At 37.3% G+C, this 19581-nt stretch overlaps 1 protein-coding gene across 4 annotated transcripts in view; it reads left to right on the top strand.

The window, feature by feature from the left end:
- ANKMY2 (ankyrin repeat and MYND domain containing 2) overlaps positions 1–19581 on the top strand; it is a 42697-nt gene that overhangs the window by 1359 nt on the left and 21757 nt on the right. For all 4 annotated transcript variants that reach the window (XM_086397527.1, XM_086397526.1, XM_086397529.1 and 1 more), the window contains exons 2-4: positions 7389–7453; positions 13511–13649; positions 16506–16604. In XM_086397527.1, coding sequence (XP_086253653.1) covers positions 7389–7453; positions 13511–13649; positions 16506–16604 — 303 coding nt within the window. The remainder of the gene's footprint in view (positions 1–7388; positions 7454–13510; positions 13650–16505; positions 16605–19581) is intronic.

Genomic DNA, 19581 nt, shown 5'->3' on the forward strand with positions numbered 1-19581 from the left:
CGGAAAAGAGAGAAAAATCAGATTGGAACTCAACAGGTGCTGATGACCTGAGCCCACCCGATGTGACCTCAAGAATTTTAAGTCAGTCACAGCTGTGTGTTTGTCATGATAAGTGTTCTTTGCCCAGAATTTGTGGGCCTTGGAGTTAGTGCAATGTGTTTGTTCAGCGTGGTTCTCGCTGACCTATTTGGCACGCAGTCTTTCTGTTCTGCCTATCTCTGGTTAATTTCTCCGTGCTTTTGGTGGCTCTGGGATTCAGCTCCCCAACCATGTGAGTCTCAGCTCTGTGCCAGGTACAGTGCTGGGCAAAAAAGGAGACAAAGGATCAATTTACAATCCACCTGGGATACAAATGCTGTTTTTAAGCAGTCCAGGGCTATCACCTTCTCTCAAAAGTGTAAACAAGAGAGCAGTTTTGTAAAGTGGGTCTCTGAAAGGTGTAGATGGGGTGTGTGTGTGTGTGTGTGTGTATGTGTGTGTGTGTGTGGGAAGGGGAAAGCTTGGATAAATTACTGAGTGTCCACTAGTTTTTGTTTGTAAAGATTAAATGAAACAATTGATGTGAATTTAGCCTGGTTAACCCTGTGATTTTTTTTTTTTTTTCTACTGGGCTCACATTGTTCAACAAATTACATGGACCCTCTTTCAGCTATTTATTGGGTGCAAGCTGATGAGGAAAGAAGTGTGATGGACTTAGTATGTGATACATTCTTGTCAAGTGAAGGTCGGTGGGACATCACCGTACTCTTCAAAAAGTAATGAGAAAACTGTAGCTGACCTTTACCGACTATTATCATGGGTCTGGCATAATTCTTAGCACTTTAGATGTATCCGTGCATTTAATCTTCATAAGCTAGGAATACAGACTTCTCTGTAGCTTAAAAGGTAAAGAATCTACCTGCAATGCAGGAGGTCAGGGTTCGATCCCTGGGTTGGGAAGTTCCTTTGGAGAAGGGGATGGCAATCTACCCCAGTATTCTTGCCTGGAAAATTCCATGGACAGAGAAGCCCGGTAGGCTACAGTCTGTGAGGTCGCAAAGAGTTGGACACGACTGAGCAACTAAGACACACGTAACACTTTACAACATTTTAAATGAGTTAGTATATATAAAGTATTTAAGATATTGTGTTGGCTATGATTATGGTAAATATGGCAGTCTCTATTTGATAGATAATAAACCAAGGAATTGAAAAGTTAAATAGCTTGCCCAATGTAACACAGGTAATAAGTGGCAGAGCAGAGATATCATCTGGCCCACAGTTGTAGAAACATGGTGGACTTGAAAACAAACTAAACAAAAAAATGAAAAAATGAAATCAACACCATAGCAGTCCATACCATATCTTACTCACTCTGTAAGGTAATTGCATTAAAATATTATCTTCTGTCAAGTTAAATTAATTTTAATTGTAAGTGATTTTGTAGTTTTGTGTGCAAGTGGCTCAGGGGTGAAGAATCTGCCTGCCAAGCAGAAGACAGTGGGTTTAATACCTGGTTTGGGAAGATCCCCTGGAGAAGAAAGAAGCAACCCACTCCAGTATTCTTGCCTGGGAAATCCCATGGACTGAGGAGCCTGGTGGGCTACAGTCCATGGGGTCCCAAAGAGTTGGACATGACTTAGCAACTAAACAACAATTTGTAAAAAAAATTGTTGGCTTATAGCCGAACAAAGGTCATATAACAGAGCTTTTATTTGTACTTATAAGAAGCCTTTTTTTTTTTTAAAGAAGTGAGTACAGTTCTGATATTTTTCCTCCTTTTGGTACATTTCTCGACTTTGAGAAGCACTGGATTAGTCAGTACTAGTCTGTGAAATTAACAATAAATTTCTAGCCAAGTGTGACCTGTCACCTTGGCCAGTCTGAAATAAGCTCAGCAAAGTTTTGAATGTCTCCATTCTGCTAATCACTGCCCTCCAAAAGTTAAGCAGATTGTAAGGGGGACTTATAGCCCAGAGAATACCACATATGGCACTGGACACTTTAAGAACAATTTCTTCTTTTGAGTGAATTCATATGCTAGCTACTCTACAGGTTGTTTATTTGTTGGAATGCCAAGAAGAAGTTCCAGATGAAACTGAGAAGCTGTTTCTCACATATCCATTTAAATTATAGTCACTGACAGCATCCATTTCACAACATTTCAGAAGAGAAATGAAATCACTGAAGCACAGTTTAGTGGCTTATATTACTTGTAGATTGAGCCATTCTTCCAAGTTCTGATATCTTTTTCACTAAACACTGAGGAAGCACTGTTTCAAAATAAATGAAACCTCCTTTAAGAATATAAACTAGAAGGTCTTTCATTACTTATCTTGTTAATACTTGAAATCCCTGGAGTCAGTATTGCTGATTTCACGAGAAAGTAATGTACTTTCTTTTCTTTTTCTCCTTTTCCATTATTTGTGTTAAAGGAGCTATGAAACAGGCTTGAACAATAAGGTTTATTCTACCAGTCTTACTGGAGTATAATTTAAGTATGATAAACGATGCATATTTAAAATGCACATTTTTTAAAAGAGAGTTTTGACATAAGTATACATCCACGAAACCTTCACTGCAATCCACACAATGACCAGTTGCGTTACCTCAAAAGATTCTGCATACCTTTTATAATCTGCCACTCCCTCCAACCCTGTCTCTAGGCAACCACCGATAGGTTTCTGTCACTGTTGGTTAAATTTATTTATTCTAGAATTTTATAAAAGTGGAATTATAAAATAAGTACAGTAAATAATCCCCCCCCTTTTTTTTTGCATGACTTTTTTCACTCAGCATCATGATTTTGAGGTTCATCTGTATGGTACCAACAGTTTGTTTTTTATTTTCTTTTTTTATTCCCCGTGTATAGATGTATCATTATGTGCCTATCTGGTCACACTTAGGGACATTTCAGTTATTTCCAATTTGGGACTGTTAAAAAGATCCTGCTCTAAGGTCCTGTGGAGTTAATACGGTTATTTCTAGTGCCTCTGATACATAGAAAGATTCAGTTCAGTTCAGTCGCTCAGTTGGGTCTGACTCTTTGTGACCCCGTAGACTGCAGCATGCCAGGCTTCCCTGTCCATTACCAACTCCCAGTGCTTGCTCAAATTCATGTCCATTGCGTCAGTGATGCCATCCAACCGTCTCATTCTCTGTCATCCCCTTCTCCTTCCGCCTTCAATCTTTCCCAGCATCAGGGTCCTTTCCAGTGAGTCTGTTCTTTGCATCAGGTGGCCAAAGTATTGGAGTTTCAGCCTCAGCATCAGTCCTTCCAATGAACATCCAGGACTGATCTCCTTTAGGATGGACTGGTTTGATCTCCTTGCAGTCCAAGGGACTCTCAAGAGTCTTCTCCAACACCACAGTTCAAAAGCATCAATTCTTCTGCGCTCAGCTTTCTTTATAGTCCAACTCTCACATCCATACATGACCACTGGAAAAACCATAGCCTTGACTAGACGGACCTTTGTTGACAAAGTAATGTCTCTGCTTTTTAGTATGCTGTCTAGGTTGGTCATAGCTTTTCTTTTAAGGAGCAAGCATTTTTTAATTTCATGGCTGCAGTTACCATCTGCAGTGATTTTGGAGCCCCCCAAAATAAAGTCTTTCATCATTTCCATTGTTTCCCCATCTATTTGCCATGAAGTGATGGGACTGGATGCCACAATCTTCGTTTTCTGAATGTTGAGTTTTAAGTCAACTTTTTCACTCTCCTCTTTCACTTTCATCAAGAGGCTCTTTAGTTCTTCTTCACTTTCTGCCATAAGGGTGATGTCATCTGCGTACCTGAGGTTATTGATATTTCTCCTGGCAATCTTGATTCCAGTTTGTGCTTCATCCAGCCCAGCATTTCACATGATGTACTCTGCATATAAGTTAAATAAGCAGGTGACAATCAATATTCAGCCTTGACGTACTCCTTTCCCAATTTGGAACCAATCTGTTCAATGTCCAGTTCTAGGTGTTGCCTTTTGACCTGTATACAGATCTCTCGGGAGGCAGGTGAGGTAGTCTGGTATTCCCTTCTCTTTAAGAATTTTCCATGGTTTGTTGTGATTTATACAGTCAAAGGCTTTGGCGTAATCAATAAAGCAGAAGTAGATGTTTTTCTGGAACTCTCTTGCTTTTTCAATGATGCAACGGATGTTGGCAATTTGATAAAGATTCAGGTCTCCTAATAATCAATTATAGCATAGAGTTCAAAAACAAATTTAAATTCAAATACATAGAAACTGTTAACTATATGACTGGGCAGGTTTTATAACCTCTATGGGCTTCCTTGTGTTCATTTACAAAACAGCTCTTTTAGATTCTATTTTTTTTTTTATGCAGTGATTCATAATCCTAACTTAAGGACATTTGGTTACAAAGTCTAAAAATAGATACAAGTAGGAGAATTTAGAAACTTTACACTTAAACAGAGTCAGTATTTCAAAATGCATGTTGTAATTAAAAGTCTATTTAAAAATACATTTATAACTGTGTATTTATGACTAAATCTGTATCCACATATTATTTTAAAATCCAGACACTTTATTTTATACATGATTTTACTTACACATAAATGTTATAGCAACTAACAAGTCAAAGAGTTTTTTTAAATACTTAACTTTGATACAGCTTCCTCACAAAAAGACATTCTTTTTGGGAAGTGGAGGGAAAGTCGTTCAGTCATGTCTGTCTCTTCCAGACCAGAATACTGGAGTGGGTAGCCTTTCCCTTCTCCAAGGGATCTTCCCAACCCAGGGATCTAACCCAGGTCTCCCACATTGCAGGTGGATTCTTTACCAGCTGAGCCACCAGGGAAGCCTAGAACTCACACATATCCAGATCTCATGACCATCTGATGGGTTGCTGGGAACAGAGATGTCATGTTTGTTTCTCCCTTTTTGTTTGTTTTGGCAACTTCTTGTGCTCAGTGAGACCAGTAGTCCCAAACTAGAAATTAGGAGTGTCACAATAAATTTTATTATGCTGCTCTAAATACAAATAACAGGAGCATCTAGTGTGCACAGAAGTTGTACTCTCTACCCTACACCAAGACAAGCCCTTAGTCTTAAGAGCTGTATGGGATGGATGTTATTATTTCTGTTTCATCGATGGGAACACTGAGGGTTTTATAGGACTTGTTCATTTTTAGAGTGATGCTAAAAGGTCTGTGGTGTGGTATAAGAGAGGGCAGTAACAGTGAGACTATCACACTTACCGTGATCTCTTTTCTGCTAAAATGCTGGTCCATCCAGATAAGTTATCAGTCCCACCCTAATGGAGCAGGTTAGGTTGTGTTTTCTTCTCTGGAGTAATTTGGAGAAAGTCTCACAAGGGAACCAAATCATTAAATATTACTTTTCTTCATTATAGGTCTGTTCATTTTTGTCTCCAGTGAAATGTCTCATTTCCTATCCCTCTTTTAGTACCACATTTCTTCATCTTAAGAGTTTGTTAACTGAGATTTAACACATTTCTTTCTCGAGGAAAGCAATTAATCTTTTAAACTTAATTGCAAAATATTGTTTGAGAGTCTCCTATATGCACAGTGAGGAATGGCCAAAAAAAAAAAAAAATCCTTCTGCGTTAACCATTTGTCTCCCATTTCCATGCTTTGTAGACTTGTACAGTTTCCCACTAATGTCATTAAATTAGGAACACCAAATTAGAAATCATTGGAAGTTTCGTTTCTTGGGGGTATTGTGCTCATGTGTTTTCCAAAATCTGTTTTCATTCTCTGGATTCCCAAACCATTTGAGAAAAGTTTTCTAACCATGGTCCCTGCATTTCAAAAGACTAACTGGTATTCCATGGCGTGTGAGTGAATGCCTCATCTTTTTTTTTTTAAATTGCCCTGTGACTGGACGGATTCAACATGCATTGTTAGCCCTTGGGCTCAACTTTTATAGAATTATTGGCCTGTTCCCTAACCTGAGCCAAGGTTTTATGATTGTAATTCCCATCTTCCCCCTAACATATAGCAGGCTTTGGCATGATCACAGTCCCTATAGTATTCTCCCTTTACTGCATAAACATCTCTTGGTTGGATGAAAAGTAACTTCAGTTATTCCTCAGTGGATAATGAGGTTCAACTGAAGCATCTTCCTCAAGTGAAATTGGGATGCTAGAGTTTGTTCTAATTCCTTTCCAAAGATGTTTGAGTCTCTGGTGAGAAACCATGGGTATGGATAAGGTTCTGTACAGAACCTGCTTGCATGATTGAAGGCTTTCCCCTCTCTCTCTGTAGCCATAGCCATTCAACCAGTGATACCAACTGGCCCTCAGATGGACCGCAGGATCAGACAAACGAACTATTGAGAGAATAGCTGTCATAGTCCAGGGCCGTGCAGATCACTCACTTGACATTTCCCCAGCCGAGCTGTTGCAGCTTCAGTCTAGGAGACATTTCTGTGTCTCCCCTCTGTTGGTGAGGAGCACTCAGATAATGTGCCTAAGAAGCAGATCAGGTAGAAAGAAGCAGGCTAAACTTGATTCTGCTTTCCACCTTTAACTCTGGAAGAACTGCAGAGTTTAGCATATTCTTGAACTATAATTCTAAATTTAAAAAGAAGAAATAATTCCTCATTGAGAATGCTTCAGTTCTTCCATGTCCTTTCAGAGGAGAGGCTTAGCTCATCCTTTCTCCCTGAGAACGTGCAATTTCATTATCCTGTTCCCCTTCACACTAGAATTTTTTTGGCAGAACGTGTGGTTGGCTTCTACTAATGACGATAATAGCAACATTTTCTCCTGAGATTGCTTGCTTCTGTCAGTGTGTCTTATAGACGGCTGGAAAACCTGACAGTTGTGGCCCAATTACAGCGTATTTACAAATTTACAGAAACTGACCTTTAGTTTTATATCAGATGACTTTCAGTATGAGAGTCTGAATCCTGGCTGTAACGGCACTTTTATACAGTACCGGGCTTTAAAGATAACGTTTACCTCAGCATTTCCAAACCAAGAATTCTATTACAAGAATGCCATCAATTCACAGGGCCTAGTGGTGACAAGGTATATAAATACTGACTGGATTTTGAACCCCAGTTATTACACTGACTGCAGTTTAAGCTTTAGATGGTGGGTTGGATTAGATGCCCTTTAAGATTGTTTCAGTATTAAAAGTCTTAGGCCTTGTGGTTTTTGTATTACTGCCAAAAGGAAAATGCGGCCAATTTAATATACTCTGAGGCCAGTGGAAGTAAAAGCAAGATGGAGCTATTTTAGGCTCTATGAATCTGTTCTTGGGAATAATTACTTTGTGGAAGAACTACTATGTGATTGATGTTTTATTTCTTAATAACCTAACCTGACTCATCTTAGTTTCACAGATAATCCTTTAAAGTTTGTTTCCTTGGCATTAGATTCTTTTCTAAAGATAAATACTTTGCATTTTCTTTCTTTCCTTTTTTAAGGTACTGTCCAAGAAGCTGGAACATTGTTAGGCAGCAAGAATGTTCGTGTCAACTGCTTGGATGAGGTAAAATTTAAAATGTTTAATAAGATGTTTTACTTCCTATGAGAATAGATAATGTATAAAATCTAATAATAAGAGTTGTTTTCTAGCATTTGTCCTCAAGTTATATTAAGCTCTAAAGCAAATATCAGCAATACAGGTTGCAAAAGACAAATAGCATGTAAAAAATGTTTAATTTTACTGGCAATCAAATAAGTGACAATTAAACCAATACTATATCATTTCTTATGAAGTATGGGAAATACTGGACTTATATATGCTAATGGATTAGGTATAAATTGACATCACATTCTGAAAAAAATTTTTAGAATATTTCTCGTTTTTAAACATGCATACCTTCGATCCAGCAATTCTCCTAGGGAAGGTTAACTGAATCTAAACTCTACATTATAGAACAGTTGCTGTCCAAAATAACTTTCTGAGATGATGGTAATTTCTCTTCCAAGCTGTCCAGAATGGCAGCCATTAGCCATGTGTGGCTAGTAGCTACACAATTATGCAGGGCAGTTCTAATACTACAGACAGTTAACTGAATTTCTGTTTCTCACGCAGAAAAGGAAGTGTTTTGTTAACCCCTTACCCACACATGGATAGCAAAACTAATATCAGACAAAATAAAGCAAAAGCAAAAAACAAACAAAAAGATGAAGACTCTTTGCTATAGATCATTAAGAATCCTCCAAGAACATGACAGCCTTAAGCCTTCACTAATAAGCCTATAAGCTTTGAGGTTCAAAATGAAAAAGACAGAAATCAAAGGAGAAATTTGTAAGACCACAAAAGCATCTTCTGGTTAAGTAGAAGTATTCAAGAGTTGGAAAATTGGATAACCTAACAGTCTCTGCACTGTGTATAAGACAGATACAGTACATCCCCATTTTACATGGAACACTGGTAAAAATTTGCCTGTGAATGATACTAATTTGTACAGGAAAATTGTAGCTAATTTTGAACAAGGTCACCAAATGTAATATAACACTGAAAATAAAAATTTGATCCAAATAATAAAACATATAACCTGAATGTGTGTTAAAATTCTGAATAATTCTTGGCTAAAGGAAGAAATAGAAGTAGAATTTACCTACTATTTACAGCTGAAAGCACGATATTTATCAAAAGCTACTGTTGATCAAAAACTGGTGTCATGTGGCCAAAATCATATTCAGAGGAAATTTCGTAGCATTTATTATTGTACTTTAAATCTTTGTGGTGGTCTGTGCTTTCAGCTCATGAAATTAGATGAAAAATAATATTCTCAGAAAATACAGGAAATGAATTAAGAAAAAATCGAAATAAAAAATTTTAAAAGTCATTAAACATAAGCAACAAGAGAAAAAACAAAAATGAAAACCTTTGTACTTCAAACCACACCATCCAAAAAAGTAAAAAGAAAACCCACAGAATGAATGGTTTTACAGATCCTATCTGGTAAGGGATTTGTAACCGAAATGTGTTAAGAACCCCTACAACTCAATAATAAAAATTACAAATCACCCTATTTAAAAATGGGCAAAGGATCTGAATAGACATTGCTCCAAAGAAAACATACAAATGGCCAATATGCACATGAAAAAAGGCTCAAAATTAGCTGCCAGGGGAGTGCAAATCAAAACCACAGTGAGAGGCTACTTTATACCCACTGCTACTGCTGCTGCTGCTAAGTCACTTCAGTCGTGTCGGACTCTGTGTGACCCCATAGACGGCAGCCCACCAGGCTTCCCCGTCCCTGGGATTCTCCAGGCCAGAACACTGGAGTGGGTTGCCATTTCCTCCTCCAATGCATGGAATACCCACTAGGATGGTGAAAATAAAAGAGATGATAACAAGTATTGGTGAGGATGTGGAGAAACTGGAACCCTCATGCTTTGCTGGTGGGAATGTAAAATGGTGCAGCTGCTCTTTAAAATGGGTTGACAGTTCCTCAAATGGTTAAACATAAGAGTCATCGTATCACACAGCAATCCTAGGTATATAACTAAGAAAAATAAAACATATGGCAATACAAAAGTTTTGAACTTGAATGTTTATAGCAGCATTATTCGTAACAGCCAAAGTGCCGAAGGTGGAAACAGTTCAAAACATTAGTCAACTGATAAGTGGATAAACACAGTTTGGTATATCTATGCAATGGAGTATTACTCAGTTATAAAAAGGAAAGACATCCTGGTGCATGCTACAACATGGTGAATGTCGGGTAAAATTCTGCCAAGTAAAAGAACCCAATCAAACAAGACTGTGAATATTATGATTCCATTTATGGGAAAATTCAGAAATGAGCAAGTCCAGGATACAGAAAGCAGATTCGTGGTTGACTAGGGCTGGGTGATGGGATTGGGTGGGGGCCAGTGGGAATGACTGTCAGTGGGCATGGTGTTTCTTTTGGGTATGACATAAGTATTCTAAAATTGATTGTGGTGATAGTTGTTCCACTCTGAAACTACTAAAAATTATATAACTGTAACGTTAAATGGGTAAATCATATCACAATGAAATTGTTTACAAAGAAAAGATAAAGTTATCAATTTAAGATCCCCTGCCCTCCAAAACATAGACAATTAGGAAAGTAGAAGCAAGAAAATTATATGTATAAACACCAAGGAAGTAAGTGAGAGCATAACTGCAGTGAGAAAAAAAAAATTGTCATAACTTTTATATTTAAGCTAATTCATTTGAAAACCTATATGAAAGTAGTGATTTTTGTAGAAACATTAAAATGAACATATTCATCTCATATAGAAGTATAAAAATGGAAAATAAAATATTTGTGTAAATGTATCTAACTGCCAACTACCTTTTAAAGCTATAGACCTGAGTAAGTTTTACAAAATGTTCAAGGACCATTTAATTCTCATTTTACACGGATTGTACCATTAATTTATAAAAATATGGGCAGATGCCCAACTCATTTTGATAAAATAATCTTAATGCTGATGCCAAAATAGGAAGAAGCCCAAGCAAACTGTGGGCTCAATGCACTTTTTAAATAAGGATTCAGAAACACTATATAAAATACTAGCAACTTTATCCAGTGGTGTAACAAAAGAATAATAAGACTTAACAAAGTAAGGTTTCTCCAAGATGACAGGATGATTCAAATTAGAAAATCTTATGTAAAACACTATTTTACAAAGTAAAAGAGAAATATATAGATCATCTCAATAGATATTATAATGTATTTGATAAAAGTTAGCTACTGAGGGTAAACACTCTTTAACAGATTAAGGTAGAATGGCTCTTCTGTAGCTTAATAAAAGAATAAGTTTCTGGAAACCCTCCACAAGCACTGGCATCCTATTTAATGTTTAGGATGGGGAACACATGTATACCTGTGGCGGATTCATTTTGATATTTGGCAAAACTAATACAATTATGTAAAGTTTAAAAATAAAATAAAATTAAAAAAAAAAAACTAGCTGAGTGGCTCTCAAACTATAGGGTGCATAGAGAGGTAGGGGGAGCTTATGGAAAATGTAGACTTCTCTATATTGTATTAAAAATCTGGTTTTAACACGAAAAAAAAAAAAAAAAACATTAGATACACTCCTATACTATACTATCCTATATATGTTTAAACCTGGAGAAGGAAATGGCAACCCACTCCAGTCTTCTTGTCTGGAGAATTCCATGGACAGAAGAGCCTAGGGGGCTACCATCCATGGGGGTCACAAAGAGTTGGACACGACTGAGTGACTAACACACACACGGAGCACTAGGATCGAGACAGAGAGGTCCTGGACATTCTGTGAGTCAGCTGCACACAGATTTGGCCTCCTAGGTATTCCTTGAACACAGAACGCCAAAGAGTTTTACTCTTGCAGTCTCTCTACTGGAGCATTCTTCTCTGTTTAGTTGCTGAGTTGTGTCCGGCTCTTTGCAACCCCACGGACTGTAGTGCACCGGGCTCCTCTATTCATGGGATTTCCAAGCAAGAATACTGGAGTGTGTTGCCGTTTCCTTCTCCAGGGGATCTTCCTGACCCAGGGATCAAACCTGCATCTCCTGCTTTGGCAGGAGGATTCTTTACCACTGAACCACTCAGGGAGCCCATTCTTCTAGTTATTCAATATTTACATCCTTCCTCCAGGACTTTGTTCAAAATGCCACCTTGTCAGAGCCATATTCTTTGACGGTACTTTTAAAGATAATAACCTCCTCTAACCTAGTGGCATTCCCTCTCAGCTTATGCAATGTTGTCTCCCTATAGCGCTTATTATCACCATCTGCCTTGTGACCCCTACTAAAATTTAAGTGCCCAGGACTTAGACTTCAGGGGCTTGGGCTTTGTTCATTGCTACGCACAGTGCATAGGTTTGTCTGACATAGCTTAGGCACTCGGTAAGTATTTGCTGAATGAATGCTTTTTTTAATGATAATAGGATTATAACTTAGTAGACTAATATTGATGAATTCTTTAAGAGTTACGAGAGAGAAACTTTAATTATTTTTAATGTCATCATATCTAAAGTTTTTAAAACTACTCCCTTATCATTTTCCCATTACTACTGCCAAGAAACTTTTGACTACTCCTACTAATTTGCCTCTTGTACAACCTCCCAATAATTCTCATGTCAACATAACCTCTGATAATATTGAGGATTATGTTCATAAGAATAGTCTAGAATCATTAAAAACAATTCAAATTATGTTAGTATTCTAAAATTTTCCAAAAATGAGATTATATATTTTAGAGAGGTTTTTACCCAAAACAACTGAAATTCCAGCACTCAGAGAGTCTCTCCTGGGTTCTGAGAAAATTTACTTATAGGAAACAGCTCATTTATTTATCCACCAAGTGGTTTTAGATAATTAACATATACGGTTGGATGTTCATTGGATATGGACAAAACATGTGGAGACTAAACAGTGTGGCCTGGTGTAAACACTACTGACCATTTCTCCATATTCATATAATCACATATATGACCAAATCATATTTAGGATTGAAATATAAATGTGATTTTGAGGATCATTGTTTTAAAATTGAGGGTACTTTAATATGCATTTCCTGCATCTTCTTGTTCTCATTGGCAGTAGTAATTCATGAAACTCTTTAATTCAGTAGATACAGATGAATTCAATCAATACATAATAATATTCCATGCTATGGATATACTGTATTCAACTTTCCCCTTGATATGTATGCTATTTATCTTAAGGTTTTTCCTTACTTTTTTCTTTCTTTTGTAGTGCATTTGTATCTCTTTGTTCCATTTGTTTCTTCAAGAGCTATGTGTAGGCGGGATGAGAGCTCTGATAAATTTAGTTTCAGTCTTGCCCTGGCCATTTTATTAGTTAAGTGAGGTTGAGCAATTCTTCTCTGAATCTGTTTGCTAATCTGTTGAAAAGCTGAAGTAATGAAACTATCTTTTTTCTTTAAAATTTTTTTTAAATTTTTTAATATAAATTTATTTATTTTAATTGGAGGCTAATTACTTTACAATACTGTATTGGTTTTGCCATACATCAACATGAATCCGCCACGGGTGTACACATGTTCCCAATCCTGAACCCCTCTCCCACCTCCCCCCCCATACCATCCCTCTGGGTCATCCCAGTGCACCAGCCCCAAGCATCCTGTATCCTGCATCAAACCTGGACTGGCGATTCGTTTCACATATGATAATATACATGTTTCAATGCCATTCTCCCAAATCATCCCACCCTTTCCCTCTCCCAGAGTCCAAAAGACTGTTCTATACATCTGTGTCTCTTTTGCTGTCTCGCATACAGGGTTATCATTACAATCTTTCTAAATTCCATATATATGTGTTAGCATACAGGGTTATCATTACAATCTTTCTAAATTCCATATATATGTGTTAGTATTGGTGTTCTTCTTTCTGGCTTACTTCATTCTGTATAATAGGCTCCAGTGAAACTATCTTTTTTCCTCAGCAGTTTATAGAAGATCCAAGTGGCAAGTGAGTATAAAAATGTAGATTATAAAGATGGTTTTATTAATTCATTTTATTTTGTGTTCTAACTTAATTGCATAAATTGTTCATAGGCGGGGGAAAGGTAAATAAGTAAAATTAATATTTTTTTCCCTTTCTGTTAAAGAATGGAATGACTCCTCTAATGCATGCTGCATATAAAGGAAAACTTGATATGTGCAAATTACTTTTACGACATGGAGCTGATGTAAATTGTCATCAACATGAACATGGATACACAGCCCTCATGTTTGCTGCACTTTCTGGTGAACTTTTCGCATGTATTCTAATACAGTAATAATAGTCACCTATACCAATTTGTTACAAGTTTATGTATATTTTTTCATTAAGTGTGTTTTTGTTGTAGTAATTTTAAGATCATGTCTTATGGAAAGACATGATGGGAATTGGTTTTGAAAAGGTACAATGTATGAAATACATTATACAGTTAATTTGGTGATGTTTCTTTAGTTATTTAAATCAACTGATTCTGTTGATGGTATGCTTTGTTTAGAGCCATGAAGCTTGATCTTTTATTCTTACAAGTTAGTTCCTTTGATGTTCTATAGTTTTATATTTTGAAGTAATACTGAAGCTTCTTTGTTGTTCTCTTGACAAAATAGCTGCTACGATAGAGCAGTTTGCTTCACTGACATTTCTGTATGAAATAGGGTGATCTGTTTAGAAACTTACTCTGATTCATGTTTCTTATAGTTTGTAGAATGAAGACAATTTGGGAAGTATCTAAAATTAAGTGGAATTATTTGTACTTGTTACAGTTTTTAAGAAATATGTAATATAATATTATCATGCTTTGAAAGCAGTAATCTGTAGTTTTTTAATCCTGGAACTGGAAGGCATTTCTAAGCATAACATAAAATATAGGCTTCAAAAAGGGCAACAGTGCCTAATTTGATTACATAAAATCTTAATATTTCCATATGTAGAAAATACCCTACATAGAATTAAAATATAAATTAAACAATATGGAAAATAGTTATTACATGTCTTAAAGGGTGTTCAGTTCAGTTCAGTGACTCAGTTGTGTCCGACTCTTTGTGACCCCATGGACTGCAGCACGCCAGGCTTCCCTGTCCATCCCCAACTCCTGGAGCTTACTCAAATTCATGTCCATAGAGTCTGTGATGCCATCTAACTATCTTATCCTCTGTCGTCCCCTTCTCCTCCTGCCTTCAATCTTTCCCAGCATCAGGGTCTTTTCCAGTGAGTCAGTTCTTTGCATCAGGTGGCCAAAATATTGGAGTTTCAGCCTCAACATCAGTCCTTCCAGTGAATATTCAGGACTGATTTCCTTTAGGATTGACTGGTTGGAGAGTCCCTTCTCCAACACCACAGTTCAAAAGCATCAATTCTTCGGGGCTCAGCTCTTTTTATGGTTCTACTCTCACATCTATATGTGACTTCTGAAAAAGCCACAGCTCTGACTAGATTGACCTTTGTTGGCAAAGTAATGTCTCTGCTTTTTAATATGCTGTCTAGGTGGGTTATAGCTTTTCTTCTGAAGAGCAAGCATCTTTTAATTTCATGGCTGCCATTACCATCTGCAGTGATTTTGGAGCCCCAAAAATAAAGTCTGTCACTGTTTCTATTGTTTCCCCATCTATTTGCCATGAACTGAGGACCAGATGCCATGATCTTAGTTTTCTGAATGTTGAGTTTTAAGCCAGCTTTTTCATTCTCCTCTTTCACTTTCATCAAGGGCTCTTTAGTTCTTCACTTTCTGCCATAAGGGTGGTGTCATCTGCATATCTGAGGTTATTGATATTTCTCCCGGCAATCTTGATTCCAGCTTGTGCTTCCTCCAGCCCAGCGTTTCTCATGATGTACTCTGCATAGAAGTTAAATAAGTAGGTTGACAATATTCAGTCTTGACGTACTCCTTTCCCAATTTGGAACCATCTGTAGTTCCATGTCCACTTCTAAATGTTGCCTCTTGACCTACATACAAATTTAACAGGAGGCAGATCAGGTGGTCTGGTGTTTCTGTCTCTCTAAGAATTTTCCACAGTTTGTTGTGATCCACACAGTCAAAGGCTTTGGCAGAGTCAATAAAGCAGAAGTAGATGTTTTTCTGGTATTCTCCTGCTTTTTCAATGATCCAGCGGATGTTGGCAATTTGATCTCTGGTTCCTCTGCCTTTTCTAAATCCAGCTTGAATATCTTAATGGGTGATATCATTATATATGTAGGGTTCTTATAAATCAATTGGAAAACAACAAATACTACAGTAGACAATTAGAAAATTGAACAGGAACAAAAGAAATACAACTGACTAAAAAACTCAAAACCACTCTCACGAACAGAGAACATCAGATTAGGACAACAAATGCTAGTTTTTCACTTACAGTATTGGCAGAGGTTAAGGAGGATGATGAAGCCCAGCATTGGCGTGGGAACTTTTTGTGCACTGTTTTGGGAAGTGCACATAAGCCTAACCTTGTTGGGAGGCTGCCTGGTAAAATGCATTTAAAATATACATAACCTTTGATCCTACAGTGTTTTCCAGGAACTGTTCCTAAGGAAATCATAATTCAAACTTGCAAAAAGTAATGGAAAATGCTATTCACTGAGTATAGTTTATAATAGCAAATGATCTATAATCATTCCTATAGTCAAAGAATGCAAATAAAATAACCGTGAATGTTTAAACAGGACACAGCGTAGAAAGATAGGTCCTCAACCGTCAGCAGTTATCTCAGGGCCTCTAGGAGTAAGGGAGGGGATGAGTTGAGGACATTAGTGAGGACTTTGATTCATTTTCTTTTTTCTCTCTTTGTTTTTGTTATTTTGTTTTGACTTTATACTAAGCAAGGAAAAACATACTTTGTCTTGTTTTTTAAAAAAGTGATATTCAGTTCTGTGCCATTTTTGTACTACTTCATGTTTTCTATTCTTTTCTAGAAAATAAGGTTGATTTCTCTGTGGGTTCTGTCGCATTTTACTTTTTACTGTAGTTATGATAAATATTTTGGGAAAAATGAAAATATTCACCAGATAGAAACCTGAAACTAATTGGGGAAAAAAAGAGTGTGGATTATTTAAAAGGCAGTATTTGAATTGGGCATTCCTTATTTTTAACAAATGTTTCTTTTTAACTCTAGGTAATAAAGACATCACATGGGTAATGCTAGAAGCTGGTGCCGAAACAGATGTTGTCAACTCTGTAGGAAGAACAGCAGCTCAGATGGCAGCCTTTGTGGGTGAGTTTTTAGGACAGTTTTACATTAGGTTATACCCCAAATTTCCCCCATGGAAAAAAAATGCCACTTTGCTTCTCAGAGTGTATATCTGTCACGTGTCCTTTTTCAAAAGCAAACGTTTACGGTTTTGTCTAACTTAATGAAACACCTAATGACATTTTGGAGAACATGAACAAGCTGTTTCAAATTTCCACTCTGAGATAGAGAGTGTGGTGAGGCCTTTCTGTTGCAGTCAAATGCTCGAATGAGAATAGTTTACTCCTCTAAGGAAGTAGTTAAACCTAGTATTCAAGAATAAGAACTGTGGAGTCAACGATCTGGGTTGAAATTCTGTTTGTACCACCTAGTACGAAGTTACTTAATGATTTTGATCTTCAATATAATGGTTACATGATCATTAAAATAGGAAATGGCAACCCACTCCAGTGTTCTTGCCTGGAGAATCCCAGGGACGGGGGAGCCTGGTGGGCTGCCGTCTATGGGGTCGCACAGAGTCGGACACGACTGAAACGACTTAGCAGCAGCAGATCATTAAAAGGATTAAATGAAATGATAGACCTAAAGAGCTTTAACTGTAGCTCTCAATAAAGGCCATCAGTTATTCCTATTTATAATAATTATAACAATGATTAAGAATGAGTATTAATGATAATACAACATACAGCTCTTTCAGTATCATCCTCAGCAACCATCAACATTTATTGTATGTGTCCAGTATTTCTTGGTATGTTAATCCTGTTACTTGATAGAGAGGGTTTAGAAGAGAGTGGGAATGAATATTTGATATTTGGTATTTTGGCCCCACTGAGTTGGCAGTTAGCAGAGTCCACTGATAGAAAAGCAAAATCAGAAACATCTGATTTATTGGGAATACAGTAAATAGCTTTGTGAGACCTAATGATTCATGAAACAGATATTTAACATTCACAACCTATAGATCATGCACCACTCTAGATGCTTTGGTGAATAAAACAGGATATTTGTGTATTTATGGCACTAAGTGGCTAATAGGAATGACTGTGAAAATACACTCCGGTGGATGACTTAAGGGTTCCATAGAAATACATCAAAGGGAGGGATCTTCTCTCCCATTCCAAGGGAATGTCAAGAGAGAAATTACTTTTAAGCTGAGATATAGGGGGAATTCGGAGAAGGCAATGGCACCCCACTCCAGTACTCCTACCTGGAAAATCCCATGGACGGAGGAGCCTGGTGGGCTGCAGTCCATGGGGTCCCTAGAGTCGGACACGACTGAGCGACTTCGCTTTCACTTTTCACTTTCATGCATTGGACAAGGAAATGGCAACCCACTCCAGTGTTCTTGCCTGGAGAATCCCAGGGATGGGGGAGCCTGCTGAGCTGCTGTCTCTGGGGTCGCACAGAGTCAAGACACGACTGAAGCAGCAGCAGCAGCATAGGGGGAATTAATCAGGTATGGGGGACAGTTAACTGTATATGGTATTAAAATTTATTATTGTGTTACTTAAAGCTACTCATAATAGGTACAGTTGATTAAGTCAAACAGTCACAGAGTCACTTTTTTTCACAGCTCTATGAAAACAAATATTCTTGTTTTATTTTAACTCATTTTCAGGAAGATTTGAGAAAGGTATGACCTTGCTGAGCAAATTGCAGAGAAATATTTGTCTCTCATAGTTAAGGGCTCCCTGGTTGCCACCACCTCACCTCTCAGCTAATTTTAAGGGTGTCAGTGTAGTAAGAAAAGAACATTAAACTAGGAATCGTGAGACTCATATTTTACTTCATGTCTGCTCCTAATTATTTCCAAGATCATAGGCAAATCCCTTCACTGCCACATCTTCAGTTTTCTGATATGTACAGTGACGCCAGGGAATTACATGATCTGAAATTCTGTTTAACTCTGCAAGTTTTCATTATGTCCACGATGTAATGAAATAGAGCTCAGATAGAGGTTAAGTGTCTTTCCCCAGACCACAGGGCTGAAAGTACTGGAGGAGTTTGTGTTTCAACCATTAATAGAATAGTTTTCTTTTTCTCCTTTTTTTTTCTTTTAATACTACCATGTTAATAAAAATCTAAGGTACAAATGTCTTCATTTCCATCCTAGAGTGAGGGTAATGTTTTCATTCCATTTTAATCTATTTAGACTAATTTCATAGAAAATTGCATTGCACCCTTTCAAATTGACATTATATTTTCCTTACAGTTAGTCTTATTAAAAACTCATTCTCCCACTTTTATTTCCCTCAATCAGGTCGATACATATACATTTGTATTCATATGTGCAAGATTTTTTAATCTTTTCAAAATATGGTCATAGAAATATATTCTTCCAGCACTCTTCCTGCCAGTATACCATGGAAGTCCCTTACGTGATGGCTTGTGTGTTTTCTGGTATTTCCTTAATGTGATTGGCCTATCCTTGTTAGAGTACATTTCCTTTCTGTTTTTATTAACTTAAAAATCAAGAATGCTTTTCTGTTCTACTAGTACATACTCTCCTATTCACAATGCTCCCAGTTGAACCTGTATTTCTTAGTTATTATCTAGAAATGAACAAAACTGTAGCTGGTGCCTCACCCTTAAGGTATTATATTTGCCCATTTAGCAACCCCAACAAGATTAAATCATTAAAACTCAATTTATTTCTCCACATTCCCTGTGTTTGTCAGGCATCTGGACTTTCCTTTCCTCCTCCACCACTACCACGAGGTGTGGCCTTGGCTGAGACAGTCTAGAATTTTTAGTACCAATGTATCATTAGAATGTCATCCACGGTGTGTTCTTTCTCCTTTAGCAGTCCCCGCCATCTACAGTGTAATTTCTCTTGTCATGCTGTCTCCACCCATTGGGATTGACTGTCTCTGCTACCAAGGGCTGTTGTTCTTTCTCCACACTCTCTTTTCTCCTTGCTCCATCTTGATCATTGTTCTCATTTAGCGTTTGATTATAGGACCTTCTCAGATCGCACATGATTTGAAACCCATCATAACCA

This window comes from Bos grunniens, chromosome 4, assembly GCF_055505025.1.
Source record: "Bos grunniens cultivar Pamir isolate PY7600 chromosome 4, Bosgru_T2T1.0, whole genome shotgun sequence".
Classification (NCBI taxonomy): domain Eukaryota; kingdom Metazoa; phylum Chordata; class Mammalia; order Artiodactyla; family Bovidae; genus Bos; species Bos grunniens.